The sequence below is a fragment of the Hyperolius riggenbachi genome, chromosome 10 (genome assembly GCF_040937935.1).
Source record: "Hyperolius riggenbachi isolate aHypRig1 chromosome 10, aHypRig1.pri, whole genome shotgun sequence".
NCBI classification, from domain to species: Eukaryota; Metazoa; Chordata; class Amphibia; order Anura; family Hyperoliidae; genus Hyperolius; species Hyperolius riggenbachi.
Window position 1 is genome coordinate 235348642 of NC_090655.1, and position 24279 is coordinate 235372920.

Here is a 24279-nt window from a genome sequence, read left to right on the forward strand (position 1 = left end):
CCGTTAGGCAAAGCCATATATATAGAGGTATAGAAGAGAGGGGGAGGCGATAGAGTGGGTGTGACCACAATGAGTCACATGTTGCCCCTGCATAGAGGCATCCAGATTGCAGGGTAGATAGCATTTGTCATACCTTAACCTCAGCAGCCCTGCGGGGCCATATCTCCAGCATATGCATGTCGCCATGTTGCCATCCCATAATTCGTGGGTTGGGCTAAGGTCAGACTCCACAATGGGGAGGGATCCATCCTCGGCTGGTGATGCCGATTGGTCCTTTCCCCTGCCACAAGGTTCGGCTGGATGCGTGAAGTGGGCGGAAGTCCCGACGTCAACTCAGCGGTGACCTCACTTCCGCCAGTACGCTCATCCACTTCCTATAGAGCGAGAGGCTGGAACGCAGCTGCGCTCCAGACCTCCCTCTATGCGACTGAGTCCCTCCTCTATAGGGCATGCGTAACTGAAGGGGGTGCGTCGCATGCTAAATGGGAGGAGATGCGCAACGCCCATTGTGTACGGTTGCATAGCAACCAATTACGTGCAGGCAACAGTGTCAATGTAATAGGCGCATTCAAGCATTACTAGCCCATATACACATCCCAATCATAAAAGGATTACATGTTTCATGGCAGATATAAAGATGGAGATAGAAAAGGTAGAGATAGAGTTATCAAATGGACAATGTATATCAGGGGGGCAGAACAGTTATAGAGGTCTACTATGTTACGCTGTAGACATGAATTTCAAGGATTGGTCACTAATATGAAAATAAATAGAAATAGAAATAGAACGAGATATGCAGCCAGGGGATTACACAATTGGTGGTTGAAATAGACTGTTTCAAATCCTTTCGGTCATTTCTATCCACAGTCCCTCTAATATCACTGAACTACTGTGTGTGCAATAATTTCAGTTGTGTGGGATAGCTACACCTTGCCCTGGCAATACATGCTTGGGTGTAAGGGGGATAAGCAAAGACCCCCACACTTAGAAAACAGACATTTACATCTGTACCCCACACAGTAAGGTATTCAATTTACAATACCCCGGGTGTTATAAATCCCTCTATTAAACTTGAAAATTATAAGTTTTCCACAGTACCTATAGGGCTCAGTCCTTCTGGACATTCAGTGTTTGCAATTTCATTATACAATTGTTCAAAGACCAAATGTCCATATTGTTAAAGGACCACTATCACAAAATTTCTAACAAATAAAACTAAAAAAAGACTTATTCTGGAAAGAAAACTAGTAGAAGGGATAGTGAAGGGTTAAAGAGAACCTGAGGTGGGTTTGAAGAATATTATCTGCATACAGAGGCTGGATCTGCCTATACAGCCCAGCCTCTGTTGCTATCCCAAACCCCCCTAAGGTCCCCCTGCACTCTGCAATCCCTCATAAATCACAGCCACGCTGCTGACAAACAGCTTGTCAGAGCTGGCTGTGTTTATCTCTATAGTGTCAGTCTGCTGCTCTCCCAGCCTCCTGCAGAGCTCCAGTCCCCGACTGCATCCCTTCCCTCCCTGCTGATTGGAGGGAAGGGACGGGGGCAGGGACCGGAGCTATGCAGGAGGCGGGGGAGCAGCTGAGACTGACACTACAGATGTAAACACAGCCTCACAGCACGGCTGTGATTTATGAGGGATTGCAGAGTGCAGGGGGACCTTAGTGAGGTTTGGGATAGCAACAGAGGCTGGGCTGTATAGGCAGATCCAGCCTCTGTATGCAGATAATATTCTTTAAACACACATCGGGTTCTCTTTAAGAATTAGTTAAAAATAAATCCATCTGCTGTTTACACATTCATGGCAGCGTGACTGTGACAGCTCTTCCGACAGGACAGCTCCTATCTGCCTGGCTATGATTATTAGACAGTACTGTGGGCTGCTAACGACTTTTCAAGCAGTAAAACTGTCTCCTCCTGTGATATTAGCCAGGCAGATAAGAGCTGTCCCTGCCGTGAATGTGTAAACAGCAGGGTGATTTATTTTAACCCTTCACTATTCCTCCTTCTACTAGGCTTGGTTCACACTGGAACAGATATGCTGCACCACTTCGGAGGTCTGTTGCAGTGTTCGTTGCACTCGAGAGTGGATGCTTTGCTATTCTGAGTGTTGAATTGCTGCACTTGCATTACCTGAAAAAACTGTGCCAAAAGCACATCCCGCAACCACAGAAAGGGTTAAAGCAGTTCTGTGATTGGGCCAATAGGAAACCATGAGGTCTTCTTTGCATCTGTTGGGAACAGTATGGCAGCAAACCTAGCCTAGGTGCCAGAATATGTATGTCACCAGCACCAGGCAAATCCAGCAATTGCTAATGTGCACTTTGGCTCTGTTCAACCTTTCCTACACTCTGACTATACAAGGAAGCCTAGCTGGTGTGACTACTTTGGTGTCTAAGAAGGGCTCTTTTCATAGAGAAACCTATCCCACACTCTGAACACTTAAAAGGACGCTCGCCTGTGTGAGTCCTCTGGTGTACAAGAAGACTTCCTTTCTGAGTGAACCGTTTTCCACATTCAGAACAGACAAAAGGCCGCTCGCCAGTGTGCACCAGCTGGTGCCTTATAAGGTGTTCCTTTTGGTTAAAACCTTTCCCACACTCCGAGCAGGAAACATAGCACACAGATGCATGTGTTCTCTCATGCTTCAAGAGGCCTCCTTTCTGAGTGAAACCTTTCCCACACTTTGAACATATAAAGGGCCGCTTGGCAAGATGGATTCTTTGGTGTATACGAAGGGTTGCTTTCCAAGGGAAACACTTCCCACACTCTGAACATGGAAAAAAATGGACAGGATTTTCACTCTGCTGGCGTTCAAACTCTTCCTTTGCAACTGAAAGTTTCCGGCATTCTGTACATAAAAAAGGGTGTTCATCAGTGGAGACTGTCTTATCATCTTCCTTACTGAAACTCTTCCCACACTCTGAACACACGTTGGGGTGGATTCGCTGGTGCACAAGAAGGTTTTCTTTTCTGGTGAACTTTACTCCACATTGCGGACAGGAAAACGGCTTCTCGCTGCTATGCTCCTTCATGTGGGCCATGAGGCTTTCCGCATCTGAAAACCACCGGCTGCATACTGAACAGGAAACAGTGCTTTCACCGGTGAGAGCGTTCTGGGGTCCCGGAAATTGTACCCCTATCGTCAAGGATTTCCCACCCTCTGAAAACAGACCTTCAACTTTGTTGGCCCTTCCAAGATCAGTGAGAGGTGATGCGTTCAAAGCATATGTCTGATCAAGTCTGAAGTAAGGAATTATTATATTATTGTTCCCAAGTGTGACCTTAGCCAACATAGCTGCATTGTCTGCTGATCTGTCCTGACACTGATGATCAATGTCTGTGAGAGCAGTATCACAGGATTCCTCTGGATTACATGGATCTGATGATCTATTTGTAGCAGAAGTTATGTATTGTTCATGTTGACTGATGGTAACTTCTGTAAAACATTGTGTGACATCACCTTCTTCTGTGGCATCCTCTGGCTGTGATATGCGGAGACCCTCTGAGTTGTTCTTGACATAATGTCCATCTGTTAGAAATAACAGTGTCTTATTAAAAGTATCCATTGTTTTTAAATGTGCTCAGATATCACCTATGTTGGTCTAGCAGATACCAGCTTCACTGCACACTTTCATAGAAATGGTACACGCAAACCAGCTATCCCATAGTACATTGATTGTGCCATGTACTGTTGACAGACCAACCTCCATCTCAGCTGCTTAAACCACTCTGAAAAATGAAGATGGACCTTTCATATGGCGCACAGCATCTCCTCCTTATTTGTTAGCACTATGATGTTAAACTGATGAATGGAGATGGACCTTTCATATGGTGTACAGTATCTCCTCCTCATTTGTTGGTACTATGATGTTATACTGAGGAATGGAGATTGGCCTTTCATATGGTGTACAGTATCTCCTCCTCATTTGTTGTTACTATGATGTTATACTGAGGAATGGAGATGGGCCTTTCATATGGTGTACAGTATCTCCTCCTCATTTGTTGGTACTATGATGTTATACTGAGGAATGGAGATTGGCCTTTCATATGGTGTACAGTATCTCCTCCTCATTTGTTGGTACTATGATGTTATACTGAGGAATGGAGATGGGCCTTTCATATGGTGTACAGTATCTCCTCCTCATTTGTTGGTACTATGATGTTATACTGAGGAATGGAGATGGACCTTTCATATGGTGTACAGTATCTCCTCCTTATTTGTTGGTACTATGATGTATTACTGAGGAATGGAGATAGGCCCCTATATGGTGTACAGTATCTCCTCCTCATTTGTTGGTGCTATAATGTTATACTGATGAATGAAGATGAACCTTTCATATGGTGTACAGTATCTCCTCCTGATTTGTTGGTACTATGATGTTATACTGTGGAATGGGGATGGACCTTTCATATGGTGTACAGTATCTCTTCCTCATTTGTTGGTACTATGATGTTATACTGAGGAATGGAGATAGGCCTTTCATATGGTGTACAGTATCTCCCCCTCATTTGTTGGTACTATGATGTTATACTGAGGAATGGAGATGGGCCTTTCATATGGTGTACAGTATCTCCTCCTCATTTGTTGGTACTATGATGTTATACTGAGGAATGGAGATGGGCCTTTCATATGGTGTACAGTATCTCCTCATTTGTTGGTAGCATGATGTTATACTGAACAATAGAGATGGGCCTTTCATATGGTGTACAGTATCTCCTCCTCATTTGTTGGTACTATGATGTTATACTGAGGAAAGGAGATGAGCCTTTTATACGGTGTACAGTATCTCCTCCTCATTTGTTGGTGCTATCATGTTAAACTGAGGAACAGATTTGAACTTATCATAAGGCGTACAGTACAGGTATCTCCTAATTTGTTTAGGCAAGTTAGGTGTTTGACTTGGGATGTGGTTGATGTTATTATGTCCAGAAAGTGAGTATTCTTCATTTTCTCTAAAACAAAAGATATTAGTGAAAGAGTGAATATTTCTCTGTTACAGAATAGACAAGAGAAGACATACACAACATTTTTGTCAAGCTTTATATCGACTCAATGCACTTCAGAGTTGCAACCACTTAGGGCACTCTCCAAGGGCAACCAAACCAATTAGAAGACTTGCCCAAAGACTCCCTACTGTTTTACATACTGGCTTGAACCAGGATTCAAAGCCTGTCCAGAGGTTTGTATTTAAGTCAAAGGCACCACCTTTAGCTAGGGAGTAGGAAACATGATTTACAGATGGGAGAATGAAACCTAAAGATCCAACAAAAAATTGCAATCTTTTACACAGAACAGACAAACATTTGCACAGAATTCCTCTACTGCCTAAAGTTCAAAGAACTATAACAAATATTTATGGACGGAAAGATAAATACCTACTATCGGCCAGTTAAACTGAAAAAAGAAATAGAAGAATCTTTAATGTTCAAGTCCTACTAAAGAGAAAAATTTTAAAAAGTTAAGTCTACCATGTAAACTGGACTCCATGGCGTCTTTCACATACAACCCAACCTCACCTTATAAAAGTCTTCTAAATGTTGCCTAACTTTGTCATCATAAGTACCTAGAACTTCAGGGTCAAAGGGCTTGACTCACTAACGATAGCGCAGCATAACAGCGCGAGTAAGCTGCGGTACGCACGCTGGTGAATCACCATGACTTAATAAGGGCTCCCTGCACACTACGCACACTAGTGGCAGCATAGCGTGCATTACCTAGCAACGGCGATGCCTTAATTGGTCGCGCAGTAGTGATGCATCGCTACCACGATACTTCACTAGCGCCACCGCTACTACATTAATTAATGTAGAAGCGCTTTAGTGAAGTATAGCAGTAGAGATTGATGAATCGGCCACTGCTAGGTAACGCATGCTATGCTGCCACTAGTGCGCGTAGCATGCAGGGAGCCCTCATTAAGTGGCGGTGATTAACTAGCACGTGTAACAGTAGCTTACTCGCGCTGTTACGCTGCGCTATCGTTAGTGAATCAAGCGCTAAGTACCAAAAATGTGAAGAATTAAAGTGGATCCGAGACAAACTTTTACTCATTGCATAATTGTGTTCCTTGCATATAGTTTATAGGGCATTCCTCAAGACAAATACTTTTTTTGTTTTGTTTAAATACTCTAATTCCCTATAAACTAAACAAGCCTCACCCACAGCTTTTTCAGAATGCCTTGGCACTGTAGCAAGGGCTTATGGGAGCTCAGTCTGGGCAGGAGGAGTAGGAGGTTACTAGCCAGAGATTTCAGAGGCAGAGGGGAGGAGGGAGGAGGAGAGGGAACTGAATTTGTCACAGGCTGAGGGCTGGAGATTCTATCAGCTTGCCTTTGTGTAATGTGACAAACAAAACATGGCTGCTGTCATTGTATCACAGGAATAAATAATCATAAACTGTTGAAGCTGTTGGCAGCTAGATATGCTGTGTAAACTATCTAAAGTTTAGATAAGATATATAGACAAGTTACTTGTTAAAGTTAGCTTTCCATCTCGGATCTGCTTTAAAGAGAATCTGTATTGTTAAAATCGCACAAAAGTAAACATACCAGTGCGTTAGGGGACATCTCCTATTACCCTCTGACACAATTTCGCCGCTCCTCGCCGCATTAAAAGTGGTTAAAAACAGTTTTAAAAAGTTTGTTTATAAACAAACAAAATGGCCACCAAAACAGGAAGTAGGTTGATGTACAGTATGTCCACACATAGAAAATACATCCATACACAAGCAGGCTGTATACAGCCTTCCTTTTGAATCTCAAGAGATCATTTGTGTGTTTCTTTCCCCCTGTTCTTATGCACTGAAGTTTCAGGCTGCTTGTTTCTTCCTGCAAACAGCTTTGCCCTTGTCTGTAATTCTTCAGTATGTGAAAGCCCAGCCAGCTCAGAGAACGATTTATCCAGCTTGTAAAAGATAAGAGAGAAGCTGCTCTAATCCTAAATAACACACAGGCAGTGTGCATAGAGGGGCCTGGAAGGGGGAGTTCATAGCAGAACCACAACACTGAAGAACTTGGCAGCCTTCCAGACACAGGCGACAAGTCTGACAGGGGAAAGATACATTGATTTATTACAGAGACAGTGATAGTATAAAGTGCTGCAGTAAGCCAGAACACATTAGAATAGCTTTTTGAACTTGTAGAATGATAAAAAACAGGATGCAATTTTTCTTACGGAGTCTCTTTAAGTTGCTTCCTCTTTCCAAGCCGGAGGAGGAAGCATCAGAGCCACATGAAGCGGGACGGGGAACGCAGCTCTGTGAATCGAGCTTTGGAGGCCATTATCCGGGTTCCCAAATGAGGAAACCCAAAATCGTACAGTGACACTTGTGAAGAGCTCCCATAGTTGACGTTTATTACGTACCTATACCTATAACCAGAGAAGATTCTTGTTCCTTTATCTTCTCCATCCTGTCACCTTCTTCCACAGACTGGTGATCACCTTCCACTTGTGTCTCTTCATCTTCCTCTTTCAACTGAAGTCTGGTATCAGTGAGTTTTGCACCCTAAGTTCACAAATGTATAAAGGTAAAAATAACACTTTTATAATAATAACAACAATGATGAATTGTCTATCCAGAAGAAGTGAATACCGTATTGTTGAAGATCCTCAGTTGCACCTACCTGAGAATGACGAGCATAGCTGTGATCTTCCTGGGGACAATCTTGTAAATCAAGAGGACCTGTACATCTCTCTGGTGAGTTTCTGTTACTGGATCCATCTGTAGGAAACACACACAGACTGAATACACTGTCTCTATTATAATTCATTGATAATCATAATTTATCAGATGATGGGGGAGATCTCGATGGACCTGCTGTACTGCTCTCTCCTTTACAAGAGACAGTCTCCTCTTACCCGGTGATATGAGGGGCGGCTGATGCTCCATCATGGTGTCCTTGTAGAGCTCCTTGGGGCCTTCTAGATTCTCCCATCTCTCCATCTCAATTTCCTCCTCTTCATTTTTTATCTCTTTTTTAATGATACTATTGATATCAGTTAGGCTTTTGCTCTGGAAGTATAAGGAAATAATAATAATAATAATAATACAGTAACAAAGCAGTTAAATACCGGTAATCAAAAAACCATACTGGTTATCCATCAGTCTTCTACCTGGGGTTGGATCTTCTGGTCTTCCATCACAATGTTCTCCTTCTCACCCTTCTCTCCTCCCAGAGGCTCCTCCTCCTCCTGCCATCCCTCTATCTTAATTTCCTCCTCTTCAACTTTTATCTCTTTTTTAATGATAATATTGATATCAGTTAGACTTTTGCTCTGAAAGTATAAGAAAATAATATTAATGATAAAAATAATAAACAGTAACAAAGCAGTTAAAGGACTTCCGAGGCCAGGGGACTTCATCAAATTTTACTCACCTGGGGCTTATTCCAGCCCATAGCAGCCGTCTCATGCCCTTGTCGCAGCCCCGATCCTCCGCTTTGTCCCGCTGGCCGCCTGTGAAGATCGCGACCCCGCTGGCGGGTCGGTCTTCTGCGCCTGCATTTTGTGGCCACTTCGTCTGGCGAGTACTGCGCCTGCGCACAACTACTGTGCAGGCGCAGTACGGGCCAAATACCTTGGACGCACGGGCATTTGTGCAGAAGCGCAGAAGATTGCCGCCGGGGTCACGATCTTCACGGGCGGCCAGCGTAACAACACGGAGGACCGGGGCTGCGGCGAGGGACTGAGATGGCTGCTATGGGCTGGAAAAAGTTCCAGGTGAGTAAAATTTGTTTAAGCCCCCTTGCCTCAGAAGTCCTTTAAATAAAATAATAAAAAAAAATCGTATTGGTTATCCATCAATCTTCTACCTGGGGTTGGATCTTCTGATCTTCTATCACAATGCTCTCCCCCTGATCCTTCTCTCCTCCCAGAGGCTCCTCCTCCTCCTGCAGGAAAATAGCCATGGTGAGATAATACAGTAACTGTGACTATTTGAGAAAAACCATAGAATGACTTAGTTAAGCTGCAAAAGTTTAGCAGAATACCCAGACAGCTCCTGGTGATCATAGTATAAGGGGCTAAAAGAGACTTTCAAAAAAGCAATGCTGAATACAAATTGTAAGCTATAGGCTCACTACACACCATCATTTCTGGATGTGTGACTGTTTTTTAGGTGAATAAGGAAATGATTTGCATCATGGGCGTAACAAACACCCCTGTGACTCCCGCCACTGCAGGGGGGCCCAGAGGCTTTGGGGGCCCCTCCTTCTTCCCCTCCCCAACCGCAAGTGCAGCCAATTAACAAGAGAACCTCCCCGTTCGCTCACAACACCCGTCCCTGCCCATGCAGAATAGTTAGTAGCAGGTCGTCTGTAATTTTTTTCCAGCTTCTAGACGCAGCTTCACAGCAGAACACTCTCTGCTGCAATTGCCTGGCTCGCAATCATTGACCAACATGGGATTCGGGCACAAAGGGGACCCATGCTATCATTTTTTGCAGGGGGGCCCTATTAAGTCTAGTTACACCCCTGATTTGCATATTTGGGAGTGATGCATCATGGGAAACCTCACTTAAAGAAAACCTTATCTGATGATAAAAATAAAGAGTTTAACTGACCTGTGGCTTCTACCGGCCACCTGCAGACTGGCCAGTTGCCAGAAATGAAACTAGCTCGCTGCAGGGGATCGGAGGATCATTCTTTCCCGGCGCAGTCACAGGACGTCTGCAGGGGACCTGTAGAAGCCCCAGGTAAGGTAAACTCCATTTTTTATCATCAGCTAAGGGTCACTTTAAAGCTGAGGGTGGTGAAATTTGTAAGTTTAGACCGCATTCACCCTACAATAAGGGGGGGGGGGGGGGCAATTTGGCTAGCCTCCTGCTGCGTTGCGAATCCAGATGGATTTATAATTTAAAGGCATGCTCTCATCCAGGTCTTAATGAACAGCTCAACTATGCTCACTTTTTGCCAGTGTAGTTGCTCTGTCTGCGTGCGTGGTGCTTTCGCTTTTGTATGCTGCTATCCCTCGTCCTGTGCCTAGTACGGGGGTCCCAGTCGCGACATTCCTCCTACCTATAAAGGGCCACATTGTCGTAGATGAGGCTTACTAACATGTTGAGATTAGGCATACTTTAATTATGTAGTTGGCCCTTTGACCCATTGTGTCCTGGCACTGGGTCTTGTTTTGGTTCTTGTTCCTATATAGTTATTGGGACTTTAATTACTCTGTCTACCTTTTTTGAATAACAGGACCATTTCTACACAGTTATATCTGCCTTAAAATGACAATGCACAGGATGTGGCCCATTTAATGATCAACTTTTTGTATTTAACACTGCCCTGGTGGCGCTTTAGATCTTAGTTATAGTAGAAATGTTTGATTTTTTTCTTTTGTTCAGTCTTGGGACGCTCGTCCTGGGTTTTGCCTCTGGTGGGAAGGTAGCAGTATTTAGGCCATTACGACAGACGAAGCGCATCTTTAGATAGGTTGAGCAGTGTGCTCTGATGTTGGACGACATTTTTAGTTGCCAGTTTTTTCCGTGCGCTTGTGTCTGTCGCAATATATTTTCCTTCATTTCTGCCTGGTTACTGCTGACTTGCTGTCCTGCACCTCCGCCATTGGCTGCCTTGGATGCGCCTCCCGGGCCTTCATGTGATTGGTTGTGGTGGATGTTTTAGGATGAGTGTGTGCACGGAGGGAAGCCACGCCCCCCTGAGGAAGCCGGAAGCCGGCGAAACTGTTGGGAGCGCTTTCCCTCTCCCACGCTCCTGGTGGACACCGTTCCAGCGCAGCACACGTGTGCCAGCATCAGCTAACCTAACTTGCCTAATCTCCATGCTCCATCCAGTGGCTGACTAAGCATTACCTGGTACTCATATTATGGTGTGTGATCTGGTTTTCTTGTATTCCTGTATTGTCATATTGCTGTTTGTCACCCCTAAATATTGTCTGTAACCTAAACTAATGTTCAGCGCTGCGTAATATGTTGGCACTTTATAAATGCAATAAATAAATAAATAATAAATAAACATTAGCTGCTTACACCATCAGCTCCAACCATCAAGATTCGGTGTGGTGAGACTCCATTGACTATACAATGCATATGGGATTGCCTATGATAGCTGTTGCGGCGATGGCCGCTTTTGTGCTATGAGCTTATACTGCATAAAGCCTCTTTTGCTTCCCTGACTTGCTGTGAATTGCTGAAACCACTAACTGAGCTTGCAGGACTAACCCTTTTGCTGTGGAGGTATACTTTCTGTGGAACGGTTTTGGAGACTGTACCTTGTGAGCGCTTTATCAGATATACAAACAGCCCCTGGCGTGCATAATATCACGGCCGTGGTGTGCTTGTGTGTGAGTATATGCGGAGTGACTTGTGGTTGTCTGTGGCGGGGTGGCCATCCCATGTTGTTTTTAAAAGCACTCTTTTGCATTTTGATGAATAAAGTCATCTATTTTATATCTTCTGTACACGTGGTTGAGCAGTCTTTATGCTTATATAGTAGATGATTTTTTTTAAAAAGCAGACACACATGTCCCTCTATTTTTTGCCACTTTCATTTAGAAATTGTATCACTTTAAAGCTGAATTATCACAAATACAGTACTGCTATACTTATCTCTATATTGTTACATCACTGTTTTGTGTACCATTGTTGAATGCTTTAATGCCCTTGTGTAACACTGTTTAATGTAATATCTACCCTATTTATTGTGCAGTGATGTGTAATATTTTAGTGCTTTATGAATAAAGTTGAATAATAATAAGGGTGAGGACCTATACATCATAGTCACCCTCTCTACATTAACTCAGAATCTCACTAAAAGCTTCCATTCAAATATCTGAGTTGTTGGTTAATGACACGTGAAGCCTTCATCCCATCACCTATGACATCATTATCTACACATACAGTTGTGTTCAAAATTATTCAACCCCCAATGCTGTAAAGGTTTTAGGGACATTTGTAATTGTGTTCAGAATTAATTCTTACAAGGACTTTTTAAAGAACCAAATGCAACTAAAATGACATCAATTGTTTTTGTAGTACAGTATTAATTAAATGTTTTTTTTTGGTGTGATTTCTTCATTGGCACATTTATTCAATCCCTTAAAGACTACCACTCTTAAGAACAGATGTTCATTCAAGTGTTTTCGATCAGGTATTGAAAACACCTGTGGATGTTAACGAGCAGCAATCAAGCATATTAAGCACCAATTAGGCAGATTTAAAATGACTGTGATACTCAGCTCCTTCTAGACATTTACTGGTGTGTTTACAAACATGGTACAGTCAAGAGAATGGTCCAGGAATACAAGAGAAGAGGTGATTTCTCTTCACAGGAAGAGCAATGGCTATAAGAAGATTGCAAAGATGTTAAACATACCAAGAGACACCATAGGAAGCATCATTCGCAAATTCAAGGCAAAGGGCACTGTTAAAACGCTACCTGGTCATGGCAGAAAGAAGATGCTGACTTCGGCTGCTGTGCGCTACCTGAAGCGCAAAGTGGAGAAAAGTCCTTGTGTGACTGCTAAGGAACCGAAAAAAGATTTGTCAGATGCAGGTACTGAAGTTTCAGCTCAGACAATAAGGCGCACACTGCGTAATGAAGGCCTCCATGCCAGAACTCCCAAGGCGCACCCGCTTGCTGTCTCCAAAGAAAAAGAAGAGTCGACTGCAGTATGCCAAAAGTCATGTGGACAAAGCACAAATGTTTTGGGATAGTGTTCTGTGGACTGATGAAACAAAATTAGAACTGTTTGGGCCCATGGATCAACGCTATGTTTGAAGGAGGAAGAACAAGGCCTATGAAGAAAAAAACACCTTGCTTACTGTGGAACATGGCAGGGGGGGGGGGGGGGGGGGGTGGCAATCATGCTTTGGGGCTGTTTTGCTTCTGCAGGTACAGGGAAGCTTCAGCGTGTGCAAGGTACCATGAATTCTCTTCAGTACCAGGAAATATTGGATGAAAATGTGATGCAGTCCGTCACAAACCTGAGGCTTGGGAGACGTTGGACCTTTCAACAGGACAATGATCCCAAGCATACCTCCAAGTCCACTAGAGCATGGTTGCAGATTAAAAGCAGGAACATTTTGGAGTGGCCATCGCAGTCACCAGACTTAAATCCGATTGAGAACCTCTGGTGGGACTTAAAGAAAGCAGTTGCAGCACGCAAGCCTAAGAATGTGACTAAACTGGAGGCTTTTTCCCATGAAGAATGGGCTAAGATACCCGTAGATCGCTGTAAGACACTTGTGTCAAGCTATACTTCATGTTTAAAAGCTGCTATAACTGGAAAAGGATGTTGTACTACCGGTAAGTACTAAGAATGGATGTCACTTGGGGGTTGAATAAAACTGATAATGATGGGAGCACAGAAAAGACATTTGTGGTTATTTCATTATAAATGTTATATTTGTCTGACTTACAAATGCCTCTTTGATTTAATTGTAAACAAAATCAATGTCAAACTGGCCAAAACACTCAATTTCAGTGGGGGTTGAATAATTTTGAACACAACTGTAGCTTCTACCTCCTTCCTTATCCCTCCACAGAGACATCTCAGCGCTCTACAGGAACACAACACATCCTGACTAACAGAAACTCCCCTCCCGTTACTGGATAATGTCCCATAATTCCCAGCACCGCTCACCTCTCGCATCAGAAGCTCAATGATCGTGTTGGTGACATCAATAATCTTCTGTTTGGCTTTGCTCTTTGATACAATGGAGTGAGGGTGGGGTGCGGTGATGGTCACATAATCACCAAACTTCAGTGGAAAAAAACTCTGGATGGAAAGACAAACAATAATGTTACATGACTCGCTCAAAACACCTCCCCACTTCACCAGTCCCAGTGTGTTATTAATACAGAGACATTACGGGACTCTCACAGACTTCTCCTGACCTCTCTGGCCAGGTACTGTATGTGATGTATTAACAGATAAGAGTGAGGTCATGTGATTTCCCAGAATCCTCCTCACCTCTCCGGTCAGCAGGCAAATGATCTCCAGGGTGAGGTTAAATATCCTCTCAGTCATGTGACTCCAATCTTTGTCCATCCTCAGTGATGTGGTCATGGGATACATCCAAGATGCTCCACTTTAAATAGTAGGATAATGAAGAGAAGAGTGTTAGAATGGTACAACTCTGGATTATATTCCTAAAGGACATCATCAGATAGTCAGTATCATAACCAAATTGACTAAATACTTTTCAGGAGGAGATGGATGAGTTCTATAGAAATAGCTAAAACAAGACTGGAAGCCAACTCAGATCATCAGCTTTCAATCTGAAAGTGTAGAATTAAATTGAAAACAACAGGAAAAGTCTATAGACCAACAACGTATGATCTTAAAGGGACACTTAAGTCAAACAAAAAAAATGAGTTTTACTCACCTACATGGCCGTTTCTACGGCCGTGCGGGGCGTGCCGCCGCCCGGGGCGCTGCTGGGAGGGGGGCGCTGTGATGGAGGGGGGAGCCGCAGCCGCGGGGAGGGCAGCCCGACCTCTCCCTCCCTCTCCCCGGGCCGCCCTCCATGCGATCCCCCCTCGGACGGAGTGCAGAGTAATGCGCAGGGAAGCGCTATAGAAAACTACTCACCTCGCTGGCTCCAAGCGCTGCTCTCTCGCCGCCAGTCTCATCTCTCTGCCTACACGCTGATACACACAGACGCTGCTTCCTGTTTAGCAGCGTGTGTGTGTATCAGCGTGTAGGCAGAGAGATGAGACTGGCGGCGAGAGAGCAGCGCTTGGAGCCAGCGAGGTGAGTCGTTTTCTATAGCGCTTCCCTGCGCATTACTCTGCACTCCGTCCGAGGGGGGATCGCATGGAGGGCGGCCCGGGGAGAGGGAGGGAGAGGTCGGGCTGCCCTCCCCTCGGCTGCGGCTCCCCCCTCCATCATGGGGGGCACCTACCTAACCTATACTGGGGCAGCTACCTATCTAACCTATCCTGGGGGGCACCTACCTATCTAACCTATCCTGGGGGGCACCTACCTAATCTAACCTATACTGGGGGTCAGCTACCTAATCTAACCTATACTGGGGGGCACCTACCTATCTAACCTATACTGGGGGCACCTACCTATCTAACCTATACTGGGGGGCAGCTACCTATCTAACCTATACTGGAGGCAGCTACCTATCTAACCTATACTGGGGGCACCTACCTAACCTATACTGGGGGGCAGCTACCTATCTAACCTGGGGGGCAGCTACCTAATCTAACCTATACTGAGGGGCCAGCTACCTAATCTAACCTATACTGGGGGGCAGCTACCTATCTAACCTATACTGGGGGGCACCTACCTATCTAACCTATACTGGGGGGCACCTACCTATCTAACCTATACTGGGGGGCACCTACCTATCTAACCTATACTGGGGGGCACCTACCTATCTAACCTATACTGGGGGGCACCTTCCTAACCTATACTGGGGGGCACCTTCCTATCTAACCTATAGTGGGAGCATTAACTTATCTAACCTGTATTGGGGGCACCTACCTACCTAGCTAGCCTATACAGGTGGCAACTATACTGGCTACCTATATTAGAGACACCTACCTAAATAACCTACACTGGGGGCACCTACCTATCTAACCTATGCTGGGGGCAACTATTCTGGCTACCTATATTAGAGGCACCCACCTAGCTAACCTACACTGCGGGCACCCATACCTTGCTTCGGGGGGGGGGGGGGGGGGCGCAATTTTTACACCCTCGCCCTGAGTGCATTTTAGACTAGAAACTGCACTGCTCACCTAGAGCTTCCAATAGCCCCCTGCAGCTCCGGTGCCCTCGCCGTCTCCCTCCGATCCTCCTGGACCCGCCAGCAGCCACTTCCTCTTTCGGTGACAGGAGCTGACAGGCTGGGGACGCGAGTGATTCTTTGCGTTCCCAGACACATTAGCACCCTCTATGCTGCTATATGGTATATGATATATGCTATAGTAGCATAGATGGCGCTATTGTGGCCAGGAACGCGAAGAATCACTCGCGTCCCCAGCCTGTCAGCTCCTGTCACCGAAACAGGAAGTGGCTGCCGGTGGGGCCAGGAGGATCGGAGGGAGACGGCAAGGGCACCGGACAGCTGCAGGGGGCTATTGGAAGCCCTAGGTGAGGAAAACTTATTTTTTAGTTTGACTTACCGTATTTTTCGGAATATAAGACGCTCTGGAATATAAGAGGCACCTAGGTTTAGAGGGCAAAAATCTGGGGAAAAAAATGTATACAGTAAATACTAAACCTGGTGCGTCCATATTCCAGGAGCATATTGTACATGTTCTCCCCATTGTCCTCTTGTGTCCACTATGTGTCCCTTTCTGTCCCCCTGTGTGTGGCATCCCTTCCTGCCACCTTGTGTGATCCTCTTGCCCCATGTGTCCCCTCATGTCCTGTGTGTCTCCTCCAGCCCCCCTCTGTGGTCCTCCAGGCCCCTTGTGTCCACTTCTGTCCCCCTGTGTGTGTGTGTGTGTGTGTGTGTGTCTGTGTCCCCTCCTGCCCCCCTTGTGTGTGTTTTTGTGTCCCCTTCACCCCCCTTGTGTGGTCCTCCAGTCCCTGTGTCCCCTTCACCCCCCTGTGTGGTCCTCCAGTCCCTGTGTCCCCCTCCTGTCCTCCTGTGTGTGCCCCCTCCTGTGCATGTCCATGTGTGTGCCCCCCCAGTCCCCATCCTGTCCTCTGTTCCCCCCACCCCCCATGTCGACGCTCTCCCCCGGTAACAATAACTGCAGAGCAACTCACCTTTCTATGGATTCCAGCGCTGTGTAGTCTGCTGTGTGGTCCTCCGCCTCCAGCATGTCAGCTACACCTGTAAATGAAAAGTTAGCGCAGAGACACTCACCTACTCAGCGGCGGCGGCACGATCTGCAGACATCTCGGTCCCGGGAGGCCGAGATGTCTGCTCACCTACTCGGCGGCAGCCGCGGCAGTGGCAGCACGATCTGCAGACATCTCGTCCCGGGAGACTTCCCCTAGTGACGGCTCCTGCTAATGACTCATTGAGTCATGGGGAATGACTCATTGAATCATTCACAGGAGCCGTCTCTAGGGGAAGCTGCGCAGCTCCCCCTAGTGACGGCTCCTGTTAATGATTCAATGAGTCATTCCCCATGACTCAATGAGTCATTAGCAGGAGCCGTCACTAGGGGAAGCCTCCCGGGACGAGATGTCTGCAGATCGTGCTGCCAACGCGGCGGCTGCCGCCATGTAGGTGAGTGTCTCTGCGCTAACTTTTCATTTACAGGTGTAGCTGACATGCTGGAGGTGGAGGACCACACAGCAGACTACACAGCGCTGGAATACATAGAAAGGTGAGTTGCTCTGCAGTTATTGTTACCGGGGGAGCGGACCCGGCAGACCACACAGGAGGACAAGGCAGGGAGTCCCCGACAATGCGGCGGATCGGCGGTTGGCATCGGCAGGCGGTTCTGAAGTTGGGGATTCCCTGCCTTTGGAATATAAGACGCAGGCACTTTTTCTTCCTATTTTTGGGGGAGAAAAAGTGCGTCTTATATTCCGAAAAATACGGTAAGTGTCCCTTTAAAGGGGAACTGAAGTAAGAGGTATACGGAGGCTGCCATATTTATTTCCTTTTAATCAATACCAGTTTCCTGGCAGCCCTGCTGGTCTATTTCTCTGCAGTAGTATCTGAATAACACCAGAAACAAGCATGCAGCTAGTCTTGTCAGATCTGACTTTAAAGTCTGAAACACCTGATCTGCTGAATGCTTGTTCAGGGGCTATGGCTAATAGTATTAGAGGCAGAGGATCAGCAGGGCTGCCAGGCAACTGGTATTGCTTAAAAGGAAATAAACATGGCAGCCTCCATATACCTCTCTCTTCAGTTCCCCTTTAGCAATATTGTATATGACTTCACAGTAGAGGTGAAGAAACGATTCAGAGGATTCAGGGCCGGTTCTAGCTAAGATGGGGCCCAGGAGCAAAAGTAACTTGGAGGCCCCCTTTGCACAGCCCCACCCCGCACAGCAAATTCACCACCCTGGGCCCCCCGAGGTAGCTGCTAGACTCCATCCCACCCTCCATTCACACAATATCATTAGGTGTCCATCATATGTCCCCAAAAGCATTGGTGGGGTGTCAGTTATTCCCCTGCTCTTTTACCCTACAAATGCAGAGTGCACACATAGCAGAGTCTTAGGTAATCCAGACAGGACACAGAAGGCAGCACCGTGCTCTGGATCTCTTCTCTTCTCTTCCTCATTCCCTGCAGACATAAATAGGGTCACCATAGCTGCAGAGGATGGGGGAAGGGTGAGACACCCTGGGGGGGCCCTACAGGCTCTGGGGCCCTGGGACAATTGCCCCATTTGCCTCTATGGAGGCTCCGGCCCTGAGAGGATTAGATCTGGGAGACAGAATTTCTGAGTAACTATGGACAGAAGTACGTGATAGTGTCCTAGAGGTTGCAACAAATGATGCCAAAATTGACTATTTAATGGCATGATCTGACATCTTTTTAAGAAGATTGCCAACATCAAGGGAACCTTCGATGCATAAATGAGAATGGTGAAAGACAAAAATTGAAGGGATCTAACAGAAGCACAAGATGTTAAAAAGAAATGGCAAGAATATACAGAACAGCTACACAAGAAGGACATAGACAGTACTTGGAATACGGATGCTGAACAAGAACCAAGCAGTGAGTGAAGTCAGATGGGCATTAGAAAGTCTTGCTAATAAGGCTCCAGGAGTGATGGAATCCCAGTGGGACTTCTGAAAACTTGCATGAGGATGCTATTGGAGTGCTGGTGGTATTTTGCAATCAAATATGGAAAAAAACAAGAGTGGCCTCTGGAAAGGTCAGTTTACATTCCAATCCCAATAAAGGGCAATGCAAAAGAGAGCTCAAATGATCAGACAATGGGACAGATTCGTCCAATGCCAGTAATACGACGGTGCACACATAATGCATGGCAGTATAACCATCACCTCCACATGCAACACAGTGAGTTACACCAGTAGCACAATTCACAGTACTAGAGAAGCGCGACCGTTGCTACGGTAACACATTACTAATGAGTGCTTTAGTTAGTAACAGTGACAGTGGCGCTACTATAATACCACAAATCGCGACCTACTGGTGTAACTTGGGGTGCTGCATGCAGAGGTGACAGTAATATTGCCATGCGCTATGTGTGCACTGCAGTATTACGGGCATTGGATGAATCTGGCCCAGTTGCACATTCTAGCAAGATGATACTCAAAATTATACAAGCCAGACTGCAGCAATATATGGAGTGAGAACTGTCAGTTGGTTTAAGAAGAGGGAGAGGCAAAAGACAAGACAAGACAAATAACATTTATATTGCGCTTTTCTCCTTGCGGACTCAAAGCGCCAGAGCAGAGCAGCAGCCACTAGGGCGCGCTCTATTGGCAGTAGCAGTGTAAGGGAGACTTGCCAAAGGTCTCCTACTGAATTAGTGCTGGCTTACTGAACAGGCAGAGCCGAGATTCGAACCCTGGTCTCCTGTGTCAGAGGCAGAGCCCTTAACCATTACACCATCAGCCAACTGCAAAAGGCACCATATTGACCACCATTTTTACCATCTCTTGCAAAGCCTCCCTTCACCTACTGCCAAATCCCTTAAACCTTAGACTGTAAGACCTTTTGGCCGGGGCTCTCTCCCTTTTGTCTCACAATGCTGTGTAATGGGTGTACATACCTCCCACGACTGTATACAAATCTGTAGTTGATTTGTTCACTGCATCAGTCGTACTCCACCATTGTCTTGTATTGTTAACTGTTGTATTGTTAATTTTGTATTGTTATACCCTGTATGCTGTTGTACAGCGCCACAGAAGATGCTAGCACCAGGCCTGGATTTACCTCACAGGAACCTATAGGCATAAATGTCCTGGAACCTTAGACTTCACCCTCCCCGAACCTACAAACCCCTCCCCCAACCGCACCACAAGTGTGCTGGCTGGCCCAGCTGTCACTTCTCCCTTACTTCCCTTGCCCATCATAGGTAGCTACAGGTGCCCCTTAGTATTAGGTAGCTAGAGGTGCGTACGAGAGAAAACGGCGCAGGAGACAGCCGGTATATGGCTGATCCTGCTGCCGCACAAGTCCCGGCCGTATTCATTACTATTCCCCAGCCAGGCCGCCATGGATGATGGGGAATGAAATAATTCGGCTTCCAGCAATTGCTGGAAGACGAATTATTATGTTTTAAAAGTAACTTCAGCTCCGTCTTCTGACAGCGCTGAAGTTACTCACTGTGCGCTGCTATAGCCATAATTCCTGTTATGGCCAATGGTGGCGCCGGCTGCGACCAAATCTCCTGCGCTGGTTTCAGCGTGTTCGGCTAGAAGTACCCTCAATATTAAGTAGCTAGAGGTGCCCCCAAGTAGGTTGCTAGAAAAACCTCAATATTTGGAAACACGTGGTGTCCAATACTTTACCCTGAGGAGGTGAATTATTGCTAAAAGGAACTGTAGGAGGCGCCCAAAGATATTCTATTCTCTAAGTCATAAAATATGGAAGTAGATTTGGTCTTATTTCCATAACAAGAACAATCTAATTGGGTAGATAAATGTTAATGATGCACAAAAGACTTTCCTTAATAATTGACAAGACAAATAACATTTATATTGTGCTTTTCTCCGGGGGGACTCAAAGCGCCAGAGCTGCAGCCATTAGGATACGCTCTATAGGCAGTAGTGTTAGGGAGACTTGCCCAATGTCTCCTACTGAATAGGTGCTGGCTTACTGAACAGTCAGAGCTGATATTCGAACCCTAATCTCCTGTGTCAGAGGCAGAGCCCTTAGCTACTGTATTTTTTGGACTCTAAGACTCACTTTTTCTCCCCCAAAAGTGGGGAAAAAAGTCACTGCGTCTTATAGTCCAAATGCAGGGAGTTCCTGACTTGTGAACACCTGCCAATATGAACCTCCAACCCGCTGGATTGTCGGGGACTCCCTGTAATGTGCCCATGCAGAGGAGGACACAGGAAGACAAATGGAGGACACAAAGGGGCATAGAGGAAGACAGAGGCAGACACATGGAGAACATAGGGAGACACAAGAAGTACAAGGCGGCATAATCCACAAGATGCCCCTTCACCATGGATGCACCAGGTTTAGTATATTTTTTTCCCGTTTTTTTGTCCTCTAAACCTAAGTATGACTTATGGTCAGGAGCATCTTACAGTCCGAAAAATATGGTAGTTTGGATGAGTCATATGCTGGTATTAAAATAGCAGGCAGGAATATTAACAAATCGAGGTATGCCAGTGATACCACTCTGATGGTTGAAACTGAGGAAGAAATAAAGAATGAATATCAATCAAGAAAGTGCCAAAGCTGGTCTACTGCTTAATATCAAGAAAACTAAAGTCACGTAATCTGTTACAATAAACCATCAATCGAGAAAAAGTAGAAGCTGTAACAGCAGCATAGTGGCATAGTTGATAGCACTCCCACCTTGCAGCACTGGGTCCCTGATTCAAATCCCAGCTAGGGCACTATTTGCACAGCGTTTTTATGTTCTCCCCATGTCTGCATGGGTTTCCTCCCACATCTTCCTGGGATCTAAGACTTCTGCAGCCATAAGATTAGGAACCCCTTGTTGCTTGAAAAGAAAGCTATGGCAAGTTTGGACAAGACACTAAAGGACCGAGATATCACTTTACCAATAAAGATCAGGATAGTTAACCTCCTTGCCGGTTCAATTCCTCTGGCAAGGAGGCAGCCCGGGAGGTTTTTTTTTTTTAAAATCATGTAGCGAGCCGAGGGCTCGCTACATGATAGCCGCTGAGCGGCGGCATCCTCCCACCCAGAGTATGCAGGAAATCCCGTTGAGAACGGGATTTCCTGCAGGGCTTCCCCGGTCGCCATGGCGACGGGGCGGGATGACGTCACCGACGTCATGACATCATAGGGAATCCCGATCCGCCCCTCAACGCTGCCTGGCACTGATTGGCCAGTCAGCGCAGGGGTCTGGGGCGGGGGGGAGCGGCTCGGCGGATTGCGGCGGATAGGCGGCGATCGGAAGTTACAAGCAGCTAGCAAAGTGCTAGCTGCTTGTAACAAAAAAAAAAAATTATGCAAATCGGCCCAGCGGGGCCTGAGCAATCCTCCTGCACAGGTTACCCCGAACTGAGTTCGGGATAACCGGCAAGGAGGTTAAAGCTATGGTATTCCCAGCAGTAAGTGGCTGTGAAAGTTGGACAATAAATAAGGTAATGCATAGAAGATTGATGCTTTTGAACTGTGGTGTGGAGAAAGAAGATCTAATCAGTCAATAGTTAAATAATTTAAGATAGAGTGTTTACAAGAAGGGCTAATACTACTATCAAAACTAAAATACTTTGGTCACATAATGAGAAGACTGGATTCTTTGAAGAAACCCTTGATGCTTGGAAAATTGAGGGCACAAGAAGAAAAGGACAACTGAGGCTAAGATGGATAAACAGCATATGTGAAAATATGAACATGCCTATGCAACAGCTGTGTGTGACTGTGGTGAGGACATTAGAGTGTAAGCTTCTGTGATGCAGAGACTGATGGGAACGGATCAGTGATCTCTGTACTGCACTGTGAAATATTTTAGAGATATATAAATGCATAACAATTATAGTGTGTGACTGTATTGAGGACAATAGAATGTAAGCTCCTCTGGTGTAGAAACTGATTAGAATGGACCAGTGATCTCTGTACAGTACTGTGGAATATGTCAGAGCTTTATAAATGTATAATAATATTGTATGCTGTGGTGGGGACATTAAAGTGTGACATCCTCTGGTGCAAATACTGATGGGAAGGGATCAGTGATCTCTGCACAGCACTGTACAATATGTCAGAGCTATATAAATAATAATAATAATAACAATAGTGTGTGCCTGTGGTGCAGACATTAGATTGTAAGCTCCTGTGGTGCATAGACTGATGGGAATGGTTCAGTGATTTCTGTATAACACTGTGGACTATGTCTGAGCTATATAAATGTATAATTATAGTGTGTGACTTGTGAGGACATTAGAGTGTAAGCTTCTCTGGTGCAAAGTCTGATGGTTGGATCAGTGATCTTTGTACAGTGCCGTGGAATATGTCAGAGCTATAATAATAATAGTGTGTGACTGTGGTGAGTATATTAGAGAGTAAGCTCCTCTGGTACAGCGACTGATGGGAATGGATCAGTGATCTCTGTACAGTGATGTGGAATATGTTAGAGCTATAAACTGTAAATGTTTAATAATAATAAGTGTGTGACTGTGGTGAGGACATTAGAGTGTAAGCTCCTGTGGGGCAGAGACTGACTGGAATGGATCAGTTATCACTGTACAGCGATGTGGAATATACCAGAGTGAGTACTTATACATATAATAACATTAATATTAAATGTTCCCGGAAAAATATATATCATACTACCTGCCAGTTCCAGCAATGTCTCCTCTCCCTCTTCCTCTTTTCTCATCTGTAGTCTCTACTTCCTGTGCGTGTTTTTCTCTTTGTGAGAGTGTGATCGCCATCTTGTGGACAGTAGAAGAATTGACACGGATAGTTCAGTGAATAGTTCAGTGAACATGCTAAAGGCTGTCATTCTGAAACTCTTCAAGAACAGTTTTGTTTTGTTCCTTCTAATAAATCGCTTCATACTTTTGCCAAGTAAAAAAAAAACCTCTATGGTCTGGTCTAATTTTTAACAATAAATGCCCTGTATTCTATAACTGCGTCTGCTTTATGTTTTTGGCAGCCTAAGTAACTGTTGCAGACTTTGGTTGCAACAAGATTATTTTTTTACGCAGAATTACCCCTTTTCCTGTACCCTTCCACTTGCTCTTCTATGACAGCCTATAAGGAGTTCCTTTTTCTGTGCCCAGCCACATTAAACAAGCCAGATTTCATCATCCCTCCTTTTTTTCTTTTTCAAGCCTTGAGTCAATTTCTAACTAGTTTGCACCATTAGGCCATCCTAGAAGCATTATAAACAACAAAATATACACTTACCAAGTGTAATTTTCTGTCCCTTCTGTGCACAGCCCCATAATGTGTTGACTTTCTGTTTCTCAACTCTTATAGCACTAATATTGTATAAAATCTTGGGGTGAATTGGCAGCAGGTGTTTTCCAATCTATCAATCTACAGGCGAAAGATCCACCCCTAACGTGATGCTCCAGGGGAATTCTGGCAGGTAAGCATTAGGCCTCCTGCACACTACATGCAATTCTGATTCCGACTTGCGATTTTTACACGATTTTACATGCAATTCTGATTTTTAATCGGTACTGCATACTGAGTTTTTTCTGCATTTTTCTTCTTGTTTTGATAGCATCCAAACAAATCTGATTTGCAGTGCTCAGGGGGC

General features: G+C 45.3%; 1 protein-coding gene across 1 annotated transcript; it reads right to left on the bottom strand.

Moving 5' to 3' along the window:
- Window positions 1-1746: 1746 nt before the first annotated feature.
- On the bottom strand, window positions 1747-23415 carry LOC137536442 (zinc finger protein 432-like). Its single transcript, XM_068258644.1, has 9 exons — window positions 23343-23415; window positions 13931-14048; window positions 13601-13735; window positions 8812-8889; window positions 8114-8275; window positions 7859-8012; window positions 7624-7721; window positions 7364-7505; window positions 1747-3532 (listed from the first exon to the last, which is right to left on the bottom strand). Exons 2-9 carry the CDS (start codon window positions 14033-14035, stop codon window positions 2370-2372), a joined length of 2037 nt encoding a protein of 678 aa, XP_068114745.1. The 5' UTR covers window positions 14036-14048; window positions 23343-23415; the 3' UTR covers window positions 1747-2369.
- Window positions 23416-24279: the final 864 nt, after the last annotated feature.